Raw genomic sequence first — 21,364 nt, 5'->3', positions numbered from 1 at the left:
TACGAAAGGTGGGGTCGTCGAATTCTTGGAGAACTTGAGCATCGTTTAGCACATGGCGGAAATCGTCAACTTGACGGATTATGTCGGGTTGGGTTAGTCCGCGGCGGAATTCGGGATCGCTCAACATTTGCCCGAACGTTCGCATGTGATGGCTAGCCAGACCGAGGAGAGGCGGGTCGGGCGTGTGAATCTGTTGGCCGTCCGTTGATCCAATATTGTGCAAGATGCAAGTGAAGGGTCGTTTGCAAGTGGGGCACTTCAACTTGACCTTACACCACTCGGTGAGACAATGATAACAAAAGAAGTGGCCGCATTGCAACTGAGATTTATACGCATGAGGTCCCAGACATATGGCGCATTGGCCGTCGTCGTAATTAAGAGCCTGGCTGAAACCGGTTGCGGTGATAGATGTATCGTTATTAGCCATCATGCGTGCAATATAGTTATACCAACAATGAAACGGACGACGTATATATATAGCCGCACGTCCAGCGGCATCTGTAAGCAAGCACGTTTGCCGAGTGTTTTATCATCTTTTGGAGTGTGAAATCAGAATAACTTTGGTTTCATTAGAGTTATTTAACAATGTGTCATATGAACCAACATTTTTCAAAACATATTAGACAGCTGGCTATAGATCTTATTGCAATTCAAAAGTCACTTTTGAATTGCAATAAGATCTATAACCACACAATTATTAGATGAGAAAATATCCTCTCTTATCTCCCATCTCTGACGAAGGCGCGTACCAATGGTCGCAAATGGTTAGCTTAGCTATATTTTAAGCGATTTGTATTTATTCAAAATTTTTTTCAAAATATTTACTGTATTTATTTATACATCATTATCATATCCTCGATATTGATTTGTATCTGAAGACTTATTTTTCGTTTTCGTTTATATACCAAAATAAAAATAGTCGATGATCGATGATGACTTGATGAGAGATGTAGCAGTTGAGCAATCAGAAAGCAATACCGCCTTCACTGCATGTCGCTAGGTGGCTAAAATTATGATGTCCGACAGATGGCACAATGGTTATTCGTGAAAAAAAAAGGAATTCCGTATTCCGGCTGCTGGATGTTGCTGCTGGACGGGAACTGGCGGAACGAAATGGAAACCATAGTCTAACCAGTTCGAATTGAATGGCTCCTTTGCCAAGTTGCTAAATGCAATAATAAAAACTCGCATTATTTTTCTATATTAAAAGAAAATAAATAAAATTATGGTTAACCGTGAAATGATTAGCCTGAAAAAGCACATATATTTTTAAAATTTAATGTAAAACTCAACTGTTCGACCAAATGGTTAAGCTATTTTTTTAGCGATTTCAAGGGTACTATAGCTCTGGCGATTTGATTTAATTTAATATTCAATTATTTTGATACACATTTTCGGGACGGGAACAACTTCCTTTATCTAAAGCGGATAAAACAAGTCTTCTTAAATCCACATTACAAAGGACAAAGACAAGAGAGGCATAAACAAACAGCAAAGAAAAACATATTTGTTTTCTAGCTTATTTCGTATCTCGAATGGGATTTCCCGCTCGAACAAGAATTATTATCGGAACACGGAAAAATTTGGAAATATAATGTAAATCGAATGATTTGGTTCAATGTCCAATACATCGCGAAGCCTGTATATAACTGGCGTGCATTGTTGGTGTCACTGTCACACAATACTTATTCGCTTTCTGTGTTAACATTTTCGTAATTGCATTAGGTGTAGCAGGCGGTCAGAAAAACCACTTGTCGGCTGAAGACAACAAAGTTCTCAGGAATGATTACGTAAGCTTAAATATTATAATTAAATTTTTCATAATAAAATATCAAAAGAATTACACCAAAGGAAACTCTCAAGGACCAATTTGAAAATTTTGTCAAAGTCCAATTTGGTCGTCTGAGTGAAGAAGTGCAGCAACTTAAGCTAAAGGTTCAAGAACAAGACTTACTTTTGGCGTCGTGTAAATCCCACTTTGGTCGAGAAGCGAAAGAGCTTGACAACCGAGTAGTTTTAAACAATGGGGCGAAGGTGGGACTCGAAACCAAAAGTGGATTACCAAGGACTTGTCACGAAGCCCGTTTGGCTAATCCCTCGTTGACATCCGGCGTTTACTGGATCGACCCAGACGGCCAGGGTGTGGGAGAAGATCCAATCCAAGTCACCTGTGATATGTCGTCAGGTATTTTAATTTTTTGAATGAATTAATTTTTTCAGATGATGCAATTTTCCTCACTGATTTTTGGTTTCAGGAATTACATTAATTGGGCATAATAGTGAGTCGGCAATCAATGTTGGGCACTGCTTGGACCCTGGATGTTACACGAGATCAATCGCATACGAAGCTTCGTCAAGACAAATATCTGCGCTTATCGAACTTTCAGATGAATGTCGACAATCCATCAAGGTATTAGTCATCAAAAGTTCTATAATGGCTTGTTTTTTACGATTTGGATTATGACTATTAGTATGAGTGTTTTTCGGCTCCACTTGAATTTAACGAGATCGCTTATTCCTGGTGGAATGACAAAAACGGACAAGCGCAATACTACTGGTCGGGAAACAACAATGCTACTCATACGTGCCAGTGCGGCATTGAAAATTCTTGCGTTGACTCTAACATCAAATGCAACTGCGATTCCTACGCACCCAGCAACTTATCCGACGACGGTATGGCACATCCCTGGTAGCACGCCTCTATCTATAGGATGTACGTCGCCCATCTTTTGCAGCCGAGTGAGATGTCTTAACCCGACGTCCATAGGATTGCCTATGTCTATACTAATGTCGCGCTGTAAGACATCCAAATGGGTACGGCTTACAGCCGTCTTCAAAAGACTTAAATTTAAGCAAAAAGAAAAAAAGAAACGTTTCTCGATGGGCGCGAAACCACGTTCTTTGGAGTGGTACTCCAGTGCTCTACCCACTACACCACTCTATATTACTTTTTAACTGTGTTTTGTTCAACGGCTTTACATTAATACTAGCAGTTAAAATTATGAAAATGTAAAGTCCTTGTCTTCCTCATCTATCCTGTGGACAGATAATTTGGACATCTCATAGACGTCATGTTACGTCTGTCTGTTAAGCGTCTAATTTCTAGACACAAATGGATGTCCGTGTTCGTATGAGAAACGTAGATCTATAGGACATCTATACGAAGATAGCATAAGGCCGTAGTAAATTGAGTATCCATGTGATATCCAATTTAGGTTGCAGATAGATCAGATTTGATTTAGACATTAAGACATCTATATGATAGACGATGGATGTAAGTGTGCTACCAGGGATATATTCAGTGGGGAAAAATGTGTTTGATAATTGAAATAAAAGTTCTACCACTTACCCACTGTATAAAGGTGAAATAACTAAGAAAGAAGATCTTCCAGTTTCGCGGCTGAATTTCGGAAGAACGTCCCCGGAAGCATCAAGTGGAATTCATACGCTGGGAAAGTTAAAATGCTCCGGTCAGATAGTCGTTAACGGAATGCCCACTTCATGCACGGAATTGTGGCAGATCGGCCATGTACTCAGCGGCCTTTATTTGATCAGAGGTGTTTCTCAAGTGGAGACAGTTTACTGTGACTTTAGTAAACTACCCACATCCCAAGGTTGGTGGTTCTCCCTTATCTAAATGAAACTCAAACACAAACAACAATAACAATTACTTGTTAATTTCGCATCTAGGTTTTCAAACGTGGATAGGATTTACTGATGTAAAATCGTCACCTGTGTTTTTCTACATACAAAGAAAAACTAACTACTTAACAGCCAACAGTGTTGTCCCATTTGAAATCAGCAGACTAAACGTGGGCAATGCCATGAACACTGCGACAGGAACATTCGTAGCTCCAAGAGCAGGAAAATATTTTTTTGCTTTGTCGGGTATCAGTAATTCTGTCAATAATTTTGACTCACATATTCAGTTACAGTTGAATGGTGTAGGCGTTGGGTGTGGTTTTGGCAACGATCAATACGAAACTTTTTCGCTCAAATCTGTTTTGCAACTTCGTACGGGCGACCAAATTAGACTGTATTTACAGGCTGGCACAATTTATGATGATGATTATCACTATACACACTTTGTTGGCTTCCTACTTGAAGAAAGCGTATTTTAATAAGTCCAGAAAAATAATTTCGTGAAGTTAATACCTCTAAGACACACGATATTTTCTCTTTTGAGTGGTTCTCTGAATCCTGTAGCCTGTAATCTGTCTGAAAATAACAATTTCATCACAAATGTAACATGATTTATCGCTTACCAAGCAAAATAAAACCGCCACTGTCGTTCCTAAAGTGGGATGGGTCTTTATGGTAGAAACTCAATTAACGGTCTTCATTCTACACCAAAAAGTGTATTGTAATGCCGTGTAAGGCATACTGTGTGTACAAAAACCACAGGTGGAAAATTACAAAAGATTCAGTTGAAATCGTATTACATGCTGCAGAGGAACAAGGAAAGAAAGAGGAGGAGCCAGTGAAAATGGGACGACACGTACAAGTCGAGGGGCATAAACAAGCATGGGCTCTGAATGAGGATCAAGTTACGTGTCGAAATGGTGGTAGACTGAGATGGCAACGGGCTGGTGAAAAACATGGCGATTAAATATTCTTCTTATCAGTCATCGTAAGGCAGTCTGAAGAGGAAAGGAAAGAAAAGTAGGAAAGAGATGTTGGTTTGAATTGAAGGGAAATTTGCTGGGAAGGGGGGAAAATCTAACGATAAAAGTCGTACAAAATGGCGTCAAAAACAGCACAGTCTACGATAACATGATACACCCAATCATGTGGATTAAGATCGACGTTTTTTTTTCTCCTGTTAAACTCGCCTTGGCAAAATCTATTACTGATATAATTTCTTTATATGTACAATTCATTAACTCACTTCACAAATAATTCAACCCCCACAAACGTAGACAAAAGTGCCAGAAATGTAAGCTTGTGTGTACCGTGAACCGCCACAGCCAAATAAACCCGCGCCTTGCTTTCCTGTTACTGTTTCTACGATAAATGAATTAGAGAGGAAAACAAATCTTATATCCAAAAAGTTTTTAACATAGATGATTGATGTACAAATATTAGAAAGAGCGGAAAAAAAATTCACCAACTCGCCTTTTCCTACACTGGGCGAGCGTTTTTTTTCTTCTTTCCTTCTGAATTTTGTTTTTCTTCCAGTGGAGTAAACCAAAGTTAAAACAAATATGAAAACTGCGCGAGAAAAAAAGGAGGGTTAAATTACCAGTGATTTCAAAGGTCGGAAACTGGAGCCAAATGTTCCAGCAGTCAGAGGACAGAGAGAGAAGAGAAATAAACTGAGGTGATGATAGAAGAAAGGATTTCTGACAGAGAAAAAAAGGATTTTCAACATGGAAAAAGGACGATGTTTTAAAAAAGAGGATGTGGGAATTAAAGGTGAAGCGCGCTTGGTAGTTTTCAAATCATTGGTGGCCTAAAAGCACACACCGTTCCACAAATGTTCAGTCTGTTTTCTGACTGCAGTAGAGTTCCTTGAGCGACTTGAGCTCCTCTATCAAGGCCTTGTTCTGGTTCTCGAGTACAGCTACTCGATTCTCCAGACATTTGATGTATTCCTTCTTCTTCCGGCGACACTCTCGAGCCGCCTCTCGGTTCTTTAACAGTCGCAGCTCTCGCTTTTGTAGCGATGGCTCCGACGGGTCCCATTCGTCGCTGTGATTTCCGCTACTGCAACATCAGACAAATTAGAAATTAGCAACGGTCTCTATTTAATTTTGGTTTAATCATGTTACTCACTTTCCCTTCATACGTAGTTCGTGATTTCGGGACGCTTCTTCCGCCAAAAGTTTGGAATTCTATCAGAATAAATGATGCTGATGAGTCACGAAAAATAATTTCAACAAGATAAATGACAGCTGGTCATACCTGTAAGCTTTGTCCGGTGCCACTGCCGACTACGACGCCCGTCGAATTAAGGCCGGCTGTGGTCGTGACGGGACGTAAAGCGTATGCTTGTAGGTCACCGGTGACGCAAACTGAAAACGACAATACAAAAAATAAATAAATAAAAAACGTGAAATGTCGATACGTGGCCAGAAAGGGTAAGGGTGCTATCAGACGAAAGAGATAAGGTTAGATGGGACGACATATATACTGTGGATAGGATAGAAGATGGATGGATGGGTGACTTGATTCTTTTATGTTTTTCCACAACCAACCTGGCACAAAAAATTGGCCGTCCTGATTCTGAGCGTACTGGACAATAGCACCTCCTCCTGGCGTATTTGTCATAGTGAGGGTGGATAGTGTTTGACCACCACCATCGCCCAAACCCTGGCTAGTATTGCCGGCTGGTGTAGCCAGTTGGATGGTTCCACCAGGTAGGACTAGAATGTCATAGTGAAGATTGCGTGAAAATTGTGGAAATATACCAAATGGGTTTTCGTTTGAAAAGAAAGAGAAATAGAAAAAACAGCAACAACAAAGAGAAGACAGAAAAGGCAAGAGAGCCAAGATTCTGGGTCTAATAATACCTTTGATTAAACCTGCAGTCTGATAATGCGTGCCAGAGATAGCAACCGACGAGGCCGTTCTTTGATTATGGCTAGAAGGGGGCGCGGGAGACGAACTGCTACTATCTGAATCGATTCCCGGCGAGTCTCCTTTATCTTCTACAATGAAAAAGAGAGAAATAAATGATGCGTTTAGAATCGACGGAGGGAAACAAATGCACTACACAAAAAAAAAAGAATAAAAAACTAAAACAAAAAAGGAAAAAAAGAGAACAAGGGAAAAGGAAGTCCCGAGGAGATAAACTTGCCGGAAATCTCGCAACCTCCCAACTCGTTGAGAATTTTTCTGTAAGACGGCCGGCGTGCCAGGATTTCGCGCCTTTTTTTGGTGTTTTCGTCTTCGTGCAAGCCGCTGTTATCAATCACCTGTGAAGAAGCAATAACAACCATTAGTAAGAGGAACTCCCCGCCTCCCAACAGAGTAAAAGTTATTTTTAGGACTACTTGTAATGTCTGGATGGAGCCTCCGCCACCGCCGGTTGTGTGTATGACGGAATTTGGCTTGCTAACTAAAATGATGTTGCCTTTTGGTAGGGAGGTGGCTTGTAGACTAGGCGTACTCTGAATGACGGACGTTGGCTGTATCACCGATTGCACCTTGAAATGAAGGAAATAAAGATAAGCATCTCAAATTTGAAAGATAGCATGAAACAAACACGACGATAGGAGGCGCAGGGTAATGACCAATGTATAGTAACTTACTTGAGCTTGCGGTACAGAAACGTGAACAATACTGATGGCGGACGAGGATTGGGAATGACTGGGATTGGAACCGCCAATATTGCCTCCGCCGCTACTTCTTCCACCGTTCAGGGATGAACTTTCTGCTGCACCGGAGTTGTGAGGATCACTCTCGCCTGATCCGTCATTGGCATCCACCAAGTCCATGATACCTCAACTCAAGACCTGCTGATCTGTAACAACACACACAAGAAACGATAAGAAAACCGCAAGAAAACCAGATGCAAATGATGATGTTGACACGTCACATCTCGATATCCATACAAACACACACACGATTGCCGGTCAAAATATAGTAGGGGGGACGCACCTTGGAAACATTTTTGCCGACGGACCTTAGCACTTTTTTGTTTTGTTTTAAAAGGTTCGCTGGGAAAACACGACAAAAGATGGCAGAGACAGACACAATCAGAGAAAAAAAACAGTTTCTCTCTCCTTATTTTCACTACTACCGAAATGAGTAATAAAAAAAAAGGGTGGACAAGTGAGCGTTTGGCCAACTGATGCTGGTGAAGGTGAAAGGCGCAGTAAAGCCGACTGGCTGGTGTATTACAACTGTTGTTGCACGACCGCCTGGACCGACCGCACGATCGCGGGACTATGCAGCAGGAGTGGAGAGAGAAAAAAAGGCGCTAGAGAGAAGCCGGAAACTGTTATACCTACGTCACGCTGACGTCATCTGCTGACGCACACAACCCTCCCACCGTATTATTCATTACTCGTACCAACCACCTCGCCGCCTCTTTCTCTCCTCTCTCCCTACAGCCTTTTTTTTCTTTTTTTAAGGATAAGCTAAACTAAAAAGTTTATTTTGTTTAAAACCACAAAAAGCGAGAATAACAGAGCCGGATTTATTTTTTTTTTAGTTTGTCTACTTTTGTTTCGTTTGTGGCCAACAAATTATTTATCTCTTTCAGACTGGAACGAATTGGATAAAATTTCTTTCCACGTCTGACTCAACATTGAACCGTCTTCAATTTTAAAACGAAAAGTGAATCTATACAAAATATCGTCATCGTGTGTTTTCCCGATTACCCGGTGGAATCGTGTGAAAATGTCTGACGTGAAAACAAAGGGATTGCACATTGGATAGAAGGAAAAAGAAAAAAAAAAATTCTTGGGTCGTAATTCACAGCTGAGAACGTTGGTAGAATGAAATGGAGACAAGTTCGTCATCAACACACACACACACACACACAACACCCAGCAGACTACACAAACTGTGTTTCTTGTTGTAGTGGCGCCTCGGTTGGACTCTCTCTCTCGTGATTGTTTGCACAATGTTAAACGGGAGCAAACATTCGATACGAAAACATTTTCGTGCCAAATGCAAAAAAATGACTTTTCATGTAGTCAAATGCTATTGAATCGAGACGGGCAGAACTAGAAATAACTCCCGCACAATGTCGGTGTGTGTGTGTGTTGGGTTGGCTTAGGTTGAAAAGAAAAATCAATCGCCTATATAGTGAACAGTGGTGGTAGCTGGCAGGGTATAATATAGACGAATGAAAGTGGCCTACCACCACCAGTCCTATTGCTAGAATCCATATTAGGCAAAAGCAGAGAGTAGAACTAGTTTTCGGAAATATTTCTATATTACTACTGTTTGTTATAACAAACTTACCCGAGGTGAGAGAGAGTTATTAAGAGATGGCGACGACGTCACAGGGGGGTGGTTACAGAGGGTGGTGGTCGGGAGGGGACCAACCCTGGACAGCCGTTCCGACGCGGACGCGGGACTGACACGTAAACGCATACACAGCCAAGTCAAAATGGAGGCTTTCGCGTCACTGAATGCGTCTGTATTCAACTTTTCGTTACGTATATCAGCCTGTGGCTCCTCTCACGCGCGCTACGACAACGATATGGCGCTAGCTCAAGCTTTCGTTAAAGGCTCCTCCCACCAACAACATCACACACACATAGGCACATACAGAAAGCAAGATGGAGGCGACGCTTCGACGACGAGAGCTAGTCGTAGCTTCCCTTGCCGTTTGCTTACTCACGACACGCACCCGCAAGGAGAAAGACAGGCTTCAAGGCCTTCAACTCGATTGGTCACGATGGGCACGATGCATCATTTCGGCAGTCTTTTTTTAAGCGTGATTAAAACAACAAATCTTGAACAGAAACGCCTAAGGAACTGAATAACTGAAAGTGTAGAACAGCAACATCAATCGATATACTCGCAAAGTATCGACTAATCGAACGCCTACACCCGAAAACAGAGATAGTATAGATAGGACACGCTTAAAAAGCCTGCGCCATCTTTACAGAACTTTGGGCGTTACCCTTCGAAATTCGTCTGTCTGCTTTGAAACATGCGCCCTGCATGCGCCCTGTAGACTAGCTAAAGGGTAAAGGTGTTATTCATTATTTCAAATGCTGTGTACTATTATTTTACGCTTTTACTAGGGAAATGTCATCAATAAACTACCGGAGCTTTAAATTAACTGCAATTCAAGGTATGCAGGAACCAGCAAGGGTATTTCTTCATAGATCTTTGACTTCTATGGCAGATTGAAATGGTTGAAAGGCATCTAAAAATAATTGGAATACCAGTTACCTTCTCATGGTTTTAAAATAATCACTTTCAGTAGCTTATTACACTGACCGAAGCTGACAGCGAAATTATTCTGCTTCAATGATACCCTGTTGGAAAAATAAATTTGCAATCAGTGTCTGCTGATATCCTTAGGCTTTTTCCTTAAATGACTTAAAGATAAAAACAAAAAAACAATGAAGTTTAATAAATGAAAGAAAATCGAGAATAACTGCAGCAAAGCAATTCTGAAATGTGTGCGGTTTTTTTTTAACACTTGTTTCCTGCCAATTTGATCCTATGTCACAAACAACAACAACAAACCCCCTAGCTAGACAGTTTTTCCAACTCTGAAAATTGATTCACTAACGGCCATATACCTGATCAGATTCAAGATTGTGATTAAGCAATCGTCGTTCTTTCTGGTGATTCCACGTGTTGTTAGACGTGGGACAATCTCAGATCAGTTGTTTCAAACTCAGTCATGTTGTTTAAGCTTCTTATTCTATGAAACAATAAGATATATTAAAGATCCTTACCTTTTCTCATTAATTTCAAAGCAATTTACTTGGATGAGCTTGAATGTGGCTAAAAAAATCCCTGATTCGTAGACGAAAAAGACAAAAACATTCATAAACCAAAGACTAGCAGACTAACCATCAACAACACATGTCAATCCAATAGTTTTCCAACAGGCCTAAAACTACGTGTTGCGCATTCGTCACGATTTATTTTCATTTTCCTACAAGTGTTTGATTATCTTTACCATAAGGAAAGAACAATAATTCATTTAAATAATTAAAAATAGTTAAAATTATGGAAACGCAGAGAAGGCTTTTATTCGGTTTGTTTACGCAAAGTTTCCAGGGTCAGTTGATAGGGGGCGCAACATTTACTTTGTAGTGAGTGCCCTATCTGTTTAAATCCATTTTTCTGCTTCGATTTTAATTTCTTTCTAATATTCTCGTTAAGACGTTTTGCTTTCCACAGTTAATACTTTCCGTAGTTATAAGTAATTTAATACATTTGAATTCAAGCTAACTGATTGGAATAGGAAAAAGGTTGAAATATTTGCAAACTTCTATCTGTATCGATTTATCGTGTTGTTCGGTTGTTCCGCTTGCCGCTTCTGCAAAAAAACCTTAAAAATCCATTGGATTTTCTCCAAGATACTAGTCTTTAGTTCAATCCGATGTACTAAAAATAATGCAACTTAAACGATAAAAAATCGTGTATTCCCTTGGCAAGACGAGTCTCTAGAGCATTGCGTTTATTTCATACAAAGCGTGACGTAATTTCCACGAACATGTATTGAGCAGTTTGTAAAACTATAAGGTCTAAAAACCGAAAGCTGCACTTTGTTAGATTGCTCATGCAAGCATAGCTATTTCGTACCCCTTTACGGTCAGGCGCAGGCCTACATATTAGATATTACTCAACGCGTCTTCCTTTGTGGCGCAACTGTTGTAAACTAGAAAATGATAAATGGAATTTGTTTCGTAAGAACACTTGTGGTTATTTAATAAATTTCTAAAAAAATACCGTTGGCAAGCTTTTTTTAGTGCTCTATTCTCAAACAAAGGCAAGAAATCTAATGGTCCTTGAAATGGAATGGTCCTTTTGACCCGCAGAAAATACGAACCACGTCACAAGTGAGAAGAGACTTCCCATTCTGTCTTTGTTTATTTTGATGTTGTAGACGCTTGGAAATTCGAATCCGTGTGAAACCATATCAATACATCATTATGAGCCATTTGGTCTCAAAGTTATAATTTATTTTCTAATTGTTTCACTCAGCATCCAAACTATTGCATTTAAAAAATGGAAGAGTCGACAAATGACAGTGAAAAATCTATTTCAATGGGACCAGCAGACTTGATCAGCCGTGATGAAGCTAGCAACGAACCCAACCATTATACCATATCGGATTCGAGTTTTATATCACCTACCAGAAACCAAGTGAACCATGTAATGGGCAGCTTGTCTCTTTCTTCAATCACTGGAGGAGAAATCAGCCAAGTTGTTAATTTGCATGCTGCATTTTCCCCAGATGCAGATTTCAGGCCAGACATACTTATGTCTACAGTTAATTCTCGGCAGGCTTCTACTTCACAAGATGACCTAAGTATAAGTATGGGACCAATACCCGGTTTTAATTTTGCTCATGAAACCCAGTGTGATGAGTATTCAGACCAGCAAGAACAACCATTGACAAGTCTTGTTGCCAACATAGAAAGGCTAGAAGTAAAACGAAATATTCAACAGCAGCCAAATCCGCCAGTTACAGTTGGCTCAAAAAGTATTCAAACAGATGATTTAAAATGTCACAAATGTGAAGAGCTACACATACTCTACAATCGAAAACTTCTGGAAGTAGCCAATGAATTTCAGCAGCAGTACACCTCTCAATTTCAAATGATTGAGCAACATGTTGTGGCATCTGATCAGGCTCAGAAGCAGATAAAGGATTTAACAGACCAGCTTGATGCTGCAGATAAGCAATTAAAGGTATTATTTTAATCTGTTCGTGTTGGCTGTAAAATTAATACTTTTTCGCTTCATTTGATTAGTCGAATCGTGCGTTTTTGGAGCAGCAAGCGATCGAAAGAGAGCAAGAAAGAGAAGAGGCTAGTGAACAACAGAAAAAACTAGAATGTCTCTTAGCGGAAAAGGAAAAGGAATGCGAAAGGATGAAAGTCTCCACTTCCCAACTATCCCATGATGTTCAACAACTTCAAACAGTTCTTAAAGAGAAAGATCAAATTCTCCAGGTAATCCTTTAAAACGTTTGCGTATAATGAGAGTGAAATTTTGAAAATAACCTTTGCTTTCTTCATATCATAGGATCAGCTCGCTGTTCAGCAGCGTTTAGAGCAACACAATCAAGTTTTACGTAATAACCAGGCCGAAATGGACGAAGAAAACAGTAGCTTGCAAACTGTTTTAGATGTCAAAGATCAATTGCTCAAAGCTCAATCCGAACAAATCACTGCATTGCAGAATGAATTGGAAAATCATATGTATGCTCAGTCGGAGACGGAAAGAGAAAGTGACGTTCCTGCGAGTCATAAAGCTGATTCAACACTGCAAGATGTAGTGGACACTTCTCTTCCAGTGACAGCCGGCGAGATGCCGTCATTGTTTGATGAACTCCAGCAGCTAATTTTCCGACTCCTTCACAAAGTGGACAACAGCACGCGAGCGCTGGAAGCAGCTCAGGCAACTAAACAAAAGAGAACCAACAACAATTTACTGAGCCCAAGAACTCATATAACTCCATCAACTAGCACGGAGGATATATCTATCAAGTAATAATCGTTAAAAGAATATTTTTGTCACCATTCAGTGAATCATTTTGTTGTTGTAAATCCGTGTGAATAGGGATAGACATCCCAGGGATATCCGTGACAATAGTCCGTCACCGACTAATGGAGAAAACTGCCAAAATGATCCAGAACGTGCCATCAATTTTCTGCAGCAGCTAGATGGAAAACTGGCCGTTTTGAGTATAATGCTTTTTCGATTCTCTAAATTAGTCCCGAAAAAATATATTAATTTTTGTTTTTATATAGGTCGGATAGAAGAGGCTGCCTGTAAACGAATAGCAGATCTGGAGGCTGAATTACAACGAATATCTCAGTCGGAAAAGCGTAGCATTTCTAGAGCAGCCGAATTGGAGCAACAATATCAGCAACATCAATTATTGCTACAGGTAAGCAACCAGACACCATTGCTATACATATTCTAATACTAAATCACAAATAAATTTGCTTCATTCATAGGATGTCGATGCCGAAAAACATGAGCTTCAGATGGAGCATACCGATCTTTTGAAACGTATTTCTTCTTTGGAAAATCGACTTGAAGAGCAAAGACGGTCAGCTGCGCTTGGCGCATCCCAAAATATTCACGCCGAAAAGTGTCGTGCCCTTTCGGAGGAAAAGCAGCAACTTTGCTTGATAGTTCAAGAGAAGGAAGAATCTCTTACTAATATGCAAAAGGAGATGGGCGAATTGTATGAGCGAATTGAAAAACTGATGAAAGCCGTTCAAGAAAAAGAAAAAGAACAAGAGTTTTCCAGGCGGATCCAAGACGACTTTTCCCAAAACAGTGTTGAACGTTTGAGGGATGCTCCCCACCAAGACGGTAGCATGACCTGGTCCAAACTCGGCGCCCAAAATTCCCCTGTTCCTCTCAGTCCGATATACCAACATCATATGCAGCATCAAAACCACCCTGCAGCCCAGTTCAAACATCAAGAGACGATTCATGCACTCACCTTAGAACTGGGTGAGCTCAAAGAAAAACTGAAAAATTCGGAGAGAGAGCGGCAGGTTTATGAAGACGAAGCGGCTTGTAACGCCAGTCGATTGGCTCAACTTGAATCGCTTGAGCTTCGTAATGCCGCGTTAGATGACATGGTAGACGAAGCCGATCGACAAAAAGATGAGTATCAAGCGCGTTGTACTCGCCTGGAAAAGGATTGGGAAGATTGTCAAAATAAGTTGCAGGAGCTCGAAATCGCTCGAGAACGTTGTGTTGCCCTGGAGAAGGAACTAAACCAGCACAAGGTTATGACACAGGAGTTGGAAGCATCACGTCTGTCATGCAAGACCTTGAAAAAGGAATTTTCTGATCAGAAGTTCGCCAGCGAAACAGCGATCGATCAACTGCAAAAACACTGCAAAGAATTGGAAATAAATCTGTCTAATCAAAGAGATTTAACTCAGGAATACGACATAATGCGTCGAAGGTGTTTAGCTCTTGAAACAGAAGTTGCAGCTCAGCGTGGTACCATCACAGCTGTAGAAATTTTTCAGCAACGATGCGCCTCATTACAAGCTGATCTGGTATATCACCAACAAACAGCCCAACAACAGTCCTCAGCATTAAAAGCTCAGCTGGATTCCAAGGAAAAGACGCTCAGTGATTTGCAAGCAAAGTTGAAACTATCAGACAGTTGCAAAGCAAAAGTGGAAGAAGCTTTGCAAAACTTGCAACGTGAAGTCGAAGCGATTAAAGAGGCCCAGCAGCTACAGCAGAAAGAGAAACATGTTCGAACGGCCGATCCCAGAGATTTGTCATTAGAAGGTAATCACTTATTTTCTTTTATTGATTTCATTTGGTTTTCAAAAATCTTATTTCTCATTGTAGGTCAAACAGCTCCGCCCGATTTACTGGCACCATCCTTTGTAGAATTTTTGGGAAGTGCGACGAGCAGCCGCTGCAGCAGTCGAGCAACTTCCATTCGTAACGGAAGTCCGGCATATCGTACGGCCGAATTCAGCACCTTTAATGATTTGTCTTTGCCCAATTCCATGATGGGGAAAACGGCTCTTAAAGAGGTCCAAAGAGAAAGCGAACAGCTTTTGGCTTTTGGTAAACATATGCTCGAGATGCAACAGAACGCAGCTCAGCAGAAAATAAGCCGATTACCAGCAACCAATCAGAACGTAGAGGTATAGTTTTAATGTAATTATTTTCTCATCGATTGGATTGTGAGACGTAAGAATTTTTCTTGAGTTCAGGATGATCTCGAGACAACGTTGAAACCTGACGGGGACAGTTTTGTCGTTACAATTAATCCAGTTGAAGTTGAATTGACAAAGAAAGTGCAGCTGCTCAGAACGGAACTCGCAATGGAGAGATTGCTGTTGCAAGATCAGCGTACAACTAATACTCGCCTACAACAACAGGTTTAATCTCTCGACTGGGGGATAATGGAAAACAATAATAATGTCATCCTGTTTTGTTGACTTTCCCAGGTGATGCAATTGCTTGCGCAACAGAGAAACCAGCCGGTAAAAACCCAACCACCTCAAAAATCAATTTCAGCGTACCGATCTCTTCCACCCGAACAAGCCAGCAAGGTATTTTCCACACTTTTTATTTAACTTTTGTTTTTATTACCATAATTTATTTTGCTGTATCGTCAGTTCCACCAGTATCGCGCTCTCAAATTGGAGAGTATTCGAAAGAATTTAGTTTATCAGAAAAAGTTTCTCTCGGCAATTGTTTGTGAGTGGGATCAAAATCATAACCGGCGGATAGAGATTGCATCGAAGAATCCCTTACGTCGTTTCAGGTATACAATGGATGGCTCTATTAGTTGTAATTCTGTTTGTCATGGCGGTGGCGTGATAATGGAAGAACAAATTTGGTTTCAGGGTCGCCGTTTTTGCCATCATATCGATTGAAAGGATGCGCTACATCGCGAAACAGTGGCGCCAAAGAAGACGGGCGATCGAAGCTCGGCCTTCAACTGACTGAAATGTTTCCGAATGTGTTGTTGTGTTTGAATTGATGCATGAAAGCCGAATAATAAAAATTCAAATTTGTTAGGTTTTCCCATTCCAATGGATTTTTGGCCGCCGCATACAAACCCTCCCTAAGGAGGCACAGGGAACGATGAGAAACCAATAGATTCCTCTTTCATTTGCTATACGGCCTTGTAAGTAGTAAATGTCTCTCAAGAGTGCCATAGTAACAACATTCCCTTATCCGTAGTGGAAGCCCAACAGGGTCGGCAGAGAAACTATTTTTATTGCGCACGGCAAGGCTAGGAAGGTCTTCACAATTCAATCATCTCATCCTCATGAAGCTGGTGGTAAGATGAGTGTATCGAAGACACAGCGCAAGAATGATCCTTCCGGCCTTCTCCCCCTTTTTCCTACGCTGTCTTGTTTTTTGTTTTTTTTATTACGCGTACCTCGCCAAAGTGATGGGTTGTGAAACGCGGGGATCGTTTCCGGTTCACTTGATTTCTCGCGAACCAATCACGACAGCGATCTTTGAGTTGTTCCATCGTCGCTATTTTGAACGTTGACGCGCGCTGTCTCTCTCTCTAGATGCGTAGGGAAACAACTATCTCGCCGGAGCTCACAAACAACAATGTCCGATTGGTCGTGTGCACGTGGAGGAAAGAAGACTGTCGTGAGAGAGAGAGAGAGAGAGGACGCTGTTTGTTTCGATTAAGCCAGGCGGATCAAGGAGCGAGAAAGAGATGGATGGCTAGAAGACTGAAAAGAGTTGGTTGCATTGTAGAATCTCATCATTTCCTGCTGATCTAAGATCCGCAGGATTCATAGTCATATGCTGTTCACGTGACCAGCCCCCAAAGGAACGCATTGCCTTTCACGAGAAACTAGGCGCGGGACACACCAGTGATTGCTTCGCCTCCGAACGAAAACAGAAAACTTGGATAGCCAATGATCAAACAACCGACGAAAATAGCAACTAGAAAAATAACAACAGACATCAACGAAATGTCTGACGTCTTATCGATCGATCGGTTCCAATCCGAAAATGTATTTGACATTTTCACATCTTTCAAGCCGTGGAATTATCTCCCTAATCCTTTCTCAATAGGATATAGTAGAAAGGCTGTCTCGAGAAGGATATACAATAACGTTGTTACTTATAACTTCGGATAGATTTTTAGACTTGAGCAGGAAAGCGGCATAACAAGATGAACCAAGAGACACGATGCAGTTCAACACCAAATTTGTATGGCTCGTCAAACAGCTTAAATTCTCTCCGTGACATTATCAAGCATTAAAGAACATCTTTTTTAGGACATACAGTAAGCGGCAGTAGTACACCTTTTTAGTTTACTAGCACTAAATAGTTATATTGTTTCCGAGCTGAATCTATAACTTATCCATTGATCCAACAGCCCCCAAAAATAGCTACAAGAAATGGAAAAAGAAAAGAGGCCAAAATAGATACCAGTATAACGGAAGTTTGTGTTTTCTGCCCATGGAAGAATCCATATCGGTGTAAATGTATTTGTCGTGTCGAACTTTGGAGTGGGATCCCCCGAACCACCGAAACATATTTGGATTTATACCGTAAAACCATGGACAAAGATGGGGTCTCTCTATAAGTCTCTATAAACAGCCGTTACCGATGGCTTTCAACTCCATTTATTTTTCTCCCTTTTTCCTGGCTCAAATCCCCGACACAGAAGAGAGAAAAGGCTCGTTCATCTTTCCTTGGCAGTCGTTCAAACTTCTGTCTCTGTGAATGCCTCTCGGGCCCGTTGCATCGATTGTGTCGTGCCGTATAAAGCACGCTGCCAATCGTCTACTACAGTGGACGTTCTCCTTGTTTGATGACCAAGTATTCCGTGAATGTCAACAGTGAGTAGACAGAGTTTTAGGAATCAATATTGCTCATGCAATCGCAGCGCGGAGCGCTTGGTATGTTGGACTTGGCGATTCACGTTTATAATATGGCACCCAATAAACTCTCGTTCTCTCTCTGTGATCACAAGTAGGCCCTAAGGCTAACAATTCAAATTCCTTATCAAGGCAATTTTAGGGGAGAAAATGTGTGAGCTACACTGACAGTTGTTCCAGCTGCTTTGCATCAGATAAGAGCGGGAGAGAAACAAAAAACAACTAGAAAAGACACCAGAAGGTTTGGAGAGCTGATGTTCTCGACACCCCCCCCCCCCCCCCCCATCCACACTGTTGTTGATTGATTGCGGATCCTCTCACCGCCGGTGTGTTTGTTTTTTGTTTCCTCACTGAAATAACAACAAAGTTGATATACGTAACTCGATAAGGCGCCAAAGCGATGGCAAGCTGATTGAACGTGCGGTCCTCTCGTATTTATATGAAGGGCTCGACATGTCACACTCTAATTTATTTAGTCGAAGCCATTGCCATCGCGATGAAGTTTACTAATGCAATGCCACTCTGGTTGGCGGTTGCTGTTCTCGCGATTTACTCATCGCCAACCGAGTCCAAGGTAGAAACCAACTTTTTGGTGTTAAATTGATTCGTGAATTATGTTTTCATTTCCTAGTCGTTCCCGAAAGCAACTCTAGCTAAACCACCCATTAACGATGTAAAACTGTCGAGTTCGAGCCGCGGGAGTAAGTTGGATTTCATATTTTATGACTTGGAGCATATTGCTAACTTAATTGATCGATTTCAGTGCCGGCGTACGCGGATGATGACATCTTCGTGTCGTTGGTAACCCCACCCTACATTTTTTTTAAATTGGTTCTTGGTTATTAAATTAAGTTAACTCTTACGTAAATGTAACAGAAAAGCCGAACGGAATCGTTTTCAGAGTCTCTGAATCCGTCTTGGGTCAATTACAGCGATCCGAAACTGCTGTGGAATCCGCAAGAGATTCCTTATTTCATCGATCCTAGTTTAGGTAATTAAGAGAAGCATGCGAAACTTTTATTCTAATCTAATTAGTTAATGAACCATTATTTGAATTGTAAATAATGTTGCGGCCGAATTGTCTAGCCAACTACACGCGCGTGATCACCACATCGATTTCTAAATTCTCCGAAGTGTCTTGCTTGCGCTTTCGCGAACTTTATTCTCACGAATCCAACTTGTGGCCAAAAGATTATCTCTATTTCAACAATTCGGAAGTATGACGAACGATATCATTTAAGTTATGCAACTTTGATCAATTTCAATTTGTTTGTTTTTTCGCTTCTAGGGCTGCGCTTCTTTTATCGGTCGTCAAGGTGGCGCCCAACTGATTTCTTTGCAGGCAGAAAGGTGCACAGCCGATGGTGCTGGTAAAGTCATGCACTTGATCCTTCACTCCCTAGGTGAAAACTGCATGCAAATGTCATGATGATATTCCGTATTGCTTCCAACGTAGAGTTCACTGAGCATAAATCTGAAATCCCAAATGAATGTTTGAATACCGTCCTATTTGGGCATTCCATTTGTTATTCGACAGCTCGAGCTGCGCATCGCTGTATCAACAACTTTGCTATTTACAATTCCAGAAGCGAGGCAGCACTATGATCTCGTTTTTTTTTTTTTTCGCCCTTTGTTTCCGTCCTATTGAAAATTAGATAAGGCTTTGTACTACTGCGATTGCTTGTTATAGGTTTTGGGCACGAGCACAATCGACCGGATCGCGACAAGGCCATCAGAATTCACTGGCAAAATGTCAACGAAACAAAGCGACACTATCTAATCAAATACAAGTAAGATTTATGCAGATTTATACAGACCAGCAGTTAAATTTGTTTAAATAACCCGCCCGATTGTGTTTCGATGTGGAGTGGAACTGATGCGGCCATGTACAACGAGTCTTACGATTACGACAGTTTGCTGCACGGAAGTAACACTCTTTTCACAATCAACTCGTCGCTTGTGACGCTTACAGCTAGAAATGGTAGACAAACAAATTAAAAAAAACTAAAATTAATATAAAAGGCAAACTAATAATTCGCTAAATGACATATAATTACAGACTCGATTTTGGAATTGGGAAATCGTGACCATCTCAGCGAAAAAGATATCCGTCGACTTAACGCTCGCTATTCTTGTTCGAGCACAACGGAGCCCCCAACAGGACAGACTGGCTGCGACCCTACGGCGAGTCCCCCGACTTGTTTTGGCGAAACTCGTCCAACGTTGGCAGATCCGACGGATTGCACCAAATTTTATGTTTGCCAAGGATTAGAACCCATCCGGATGCCGTGCCCAGAGGGCTTGTTCTATAATCCTTTAATTTTCGTTTGCGACTGGCCCTGGGCCACCATTTGCTGCCCAGCGACTAAGCGTCCGAACGGCACAACTATTTCGCACATGGTTAATACCGAGTAATCAATCACGGTCACATAGTTTCCAAACTTTCCTCCTTTTTTTTAACTTTTAATACGTGCAGAAAAATCAATATCGGTAAAATGTTAGATTTGATTCGAAATCCAGCCAATAACAACGCGTAGGTTAGAACTCGCTTATTAGTATTACCTGATTATAGTTGATTACCAAACGAATTTGATTCCCGATTAAACAGCCAAACCGATTTCCACCGGAAGTTTGTAAAAATTTAATCGAATACATGTAACCGCAGTTACCGCACATTACACAACAACACGTAATGCATGTCTCGGAAATTTTGGTTTAGTAGCCTAGTCGGTTATAAGAAACAATATCTTGGCAATCTTACAGTGTCTATATAACTTGTTACGACATTATAACCGTTTTCAGTTGGCTTACAGATTTATTTATGAGTGTGAACTCTCCTGACTTGGGGTCATGGAGGACTCTGAAGGAAGAGTGTCCAGCAGGCAACAGCAACACGTGTTTTGTTGCCTTTTACGTTACATTTCTTGGATGACTTTGGACCTTTCTCTTTTAGTATTGTATAAATTTGCAACACAAATAAGTTAAAAGCCAAAGAGCATTGGGTTCAGCGCCCGACATGCAATTTTCGTTATGCGTTTCCCTTTTGCAGTTGATCAAAATGACGCAATCTTGATCGGTTGATCCATTATGCAATTGTGATGGAATCGATCGATTGTTACAATCTCCATCATTTTTTCTTGTCTTGGTCTTTGAATCTTCCCAGCGCTTTATGGCTAGGTCTGAAAAAGTTTACGACTAGTCCGCCGCTGTCTTCGGGCGGACCTCCTACACTTAAATATCTCAAAGGAATTGAAGTGCCGATAACTACATGACAGCCCATTTTGGCGAACGCCCTGATAAATGACGCGCTTGACCACATACGTAAACGTACACGTCGACAGCTTAATAAC

The 21,364-nt window shown here is 41.1% G+C and overlaps 4 protein-coding genes across 10 annotated transcripts; 3 read left to right on the top strand and 1 right to left on the bottom strand.

The window, feature by feature from the left end:
• The first annotated feature begins 1,698 nt into the window (after positions 1-1,698).
• LOC124314459 (contactin-associated protein-like 3B) lies at positions 1,699-4,495 on the top strand. Its single transcript, XM_046779668.1, has 6 exons — positions 1,699-1,790; positions 1,852-2,185; positions 2,256-2,410; positions 2,472-2,673; positions 3,363-3,614; positions 3,691-4,495. Exons 2-6 carry the CDS (start codon positions 2,176-2,178, stop codon positions 4,119-4,121), a joined length of 1,050 nt encoding a protein of 349 aa, XP_046635624.1. The 5' UTR covers positions 1,699-1,790; positions 1,852-2,175; the 3' UTR covers positions 4,122-4,495.
• LOC124314452 (cyclic AMP-dependent transcription factor ATF-1-like) lies at positions 4,343-10,497 on the bottom strand. 6 transcript variants are annotated; one of them, XM_046779656.1, is made up of 10 exons: positions 10,374-10,497; positions 9,859-9,944; positions 7,254-7,465; positions 6,996-7,148; positions 6,800-6,917; positions 6,513-6,650; positions 6,198-6,365; positions 5,905-6,014; positions 5,776-5,834; positions 4,343-5,706 (listed from the first exon to the last, which is right to left on the bottom strand). In XM_046779656.1, the coding sequence occupies exons 3-10, from the start codon at positions 7,437-7,439 to the stop codon at positions 5,481-5,483; spliced, it is 1,158 nt and encodes a 385-aa protein (XP_046635612.1). In that variant the 5' UTR covers positions 7,440-7,465; positions 9,859-9,944; positions 10,374-10,497; the 3' UTR covers positions 4,343-5,480. The 6 variants fall into 6 exon arrangements, with proteins under 6 accessions (XP_046635612.1, XP_046635614.1, XP_046635615.1 ...); XM_046779658.1 differs by lacking the exon at positions 9,859-9,944 and having other exon boundaries at positions 10,374-10,494; XM_046779659.1 differs by lacking the exons at positions 9,859-9,944; positions 10,374-10,497 and adding an exon at positions 9,730-9,750.
• Positions 10,498-11,536: 1,039 nt separating this feature from the next.
• LOC124314400 (golgin subfamily A member 4-like) lies at positions 11,537-16,285 on the top strand. 2 transcript variants are annotated; one of them, XM_046779536.1, is made up of 12 exons: positions 11,537-12,342; positions 12,405-12,605; positions 12,679-13,142; positions 13,216-13,340; positions 13,407-13,546; positions 13,617-14,925; positions 14,989-15,293; positions 15,363-15,530; positions 15,600-15,704; positions 15,771-15,919; positions 16,002-16,117; positions 16,177-16,285. In XM_046779536.1, the coding sequence occupies exons 1-11, from the start codon at positions 11,656-11,658 to the stop codon at positions 16,102-16,104; spliced, it is 3,756 nt and encodes a 1,251-aa protein (XP_046635492.1). In that variant the 5' UTR covers positions 11,537-11,655; the 3' UTR covers positions 16,105-16,117; positions 16,177-16,285. The 2 variants fall into 2 exon arrangements, with proteins under 2 accessions (XP_046635492.1, XP_046635491.1); XM_046779535.1 differs by lacking the exon at positions 16,177-16,285 and having other exon boundaries at positions 16,002-16,172.
• A 1,825-nt stretch (positions 16,286-18,110) lies between these two features.
• On the top strand, positions 18,111-20,707 carry LOC124314450 (hatching enzyme 1.2-like). Its single transcript, XM_046779650.1, has 9 exons — positions 18,111-18,588; positions 18,646-18,715; positions 18,778-18,815; positions 18,891-19,005; positions 19,101-19,231; positions 19,303-19,417; positions 19,705-19,804; positions 19,883-19,995; positions 20,074-20,707. The coding sequence occupies exons 1-9, from the start codon at positions 18,454-18,456 to the stop codon at positions 20,427-20,429; spliced, it is 1,173 nt and encodes a 390-aa protein (XP_046635606.1). The 5' UTR covers positions 18,111-18,453; the 3' UTR covers positions 20,430-20,707.
• Positions 20,708-21,364: the final 657 nt, after the last annotated feature.

Source organism: Daphnia pulicaria, chromosome 10 (genome assembly GCF_021234035.1).
Source record: "Daphnia pulicaria isolate SC F1-1A chromosome 10, SC_F0-13Bv2, whole genome shotgun sequence".
Lineage (NCBI taxonomy): Eukaryota > Metazoa > Arthropoda > Branchiopoda > Diplostraca > Daphniidae > Daphnia > Daphnia pulicaria.
The sequence above is the reverse complement of the archived record's forward strand: the minus strand, read 5'-3'. Positions and strand labels throughout refer to the sequence as shown.

What these genes read in the sequence shown, in the direction of transcription:
- LOC124314459 (XM_046779668.1), top strand. An exon ending in AATGTCGACAATCCATCAAG is followed by an intron (nt 2,411 to 2,471) that starts GTATTAGTCATC and finishes TATGACTATTAG; the next exon opens with TATGAGTGTTTTTCGGCTCC. An exon ending in TAAACTACCCACATCCCAAG is followed by an intron (nt 3,615 to 3,690) that starts GTTGGTGGTTCT and finishes TTTCGCATCTAG; the next exon opens with GTTTTCAAACGTGGATAGGA.
- LOC124314452 (XM_046779656.1), bottom strand. Translation starts at nt 7,439, where the DNA reads ATGGACTTGGTGGATGCCAATGACGGATCAGGCGAGAGTGATCCTCAC. An exon ending in GCTCCATCCAGACATTACAA is followed by an intron (nt 6,918 to 6,995) that starts GTAGTCCTAAAA and finishes GCTTCTTCACAG; the next exon opens with GTGATTGATAACAGCGGCTT. An exon ending in GACTGCAGGTTTAATCAAAG is followed by an intron (nt 6,366 to 6,512) that starts GTATTATTAGAC and finishes ATGACATTCTAG; the next exon opens with TCCTACCTGGTGGAACCATC.
- LOC124314400 (XM_046779536.1), top strand. Translation starts at nt 11,656, where the DNA reads ATGGAAGAGTCGACAAATGACAGTGAAAAATCTATTTCAATGGGACCA. An exon ending in AGAAAGATCAAATTCTCCAG is followed by an intron (nt 12,606 to 12,678) that starts GTAATCCTTTAA and finishes TTCATATCATAG; the next exon opens with GATCAGCTCGCTGTTCAGCA. An exon ending in CAGAGATTTGTCATTAGAAG is followed by an intron (nt 14,926 to 14,988) that starts GTAATCACTTAT and finishes TTCTCATTGTAG; the next exon opens with GTCAAACAGCTCCGCCCGAT.
- LOC124314450 (XM_046779650.1), top strand. Translation starts at nt 18,454, where the DNA reads ATGAAGGGCTCGACATGTCACACTCTAATTTATTTAGTCGAAGCCATT. An exon ending in CATCGCCAACCGAGTCCAAG is followed by an intron (nt 18,589 to 18,645) that starts GTAGAAACCAAC and finishes TTCATTTCCTAG; the next exon opens with TCGTTCCCGAAAGCAACTCT. An exon ending in CTTGATCCTTCACTCCCTAG is followed by an intron (nt 19,418 to 19,704) that starts GTGAAAACTGCA and finishes TGCTTGTTATAG; the next exon opens with GTTTTGGGCACGAGCACAAT.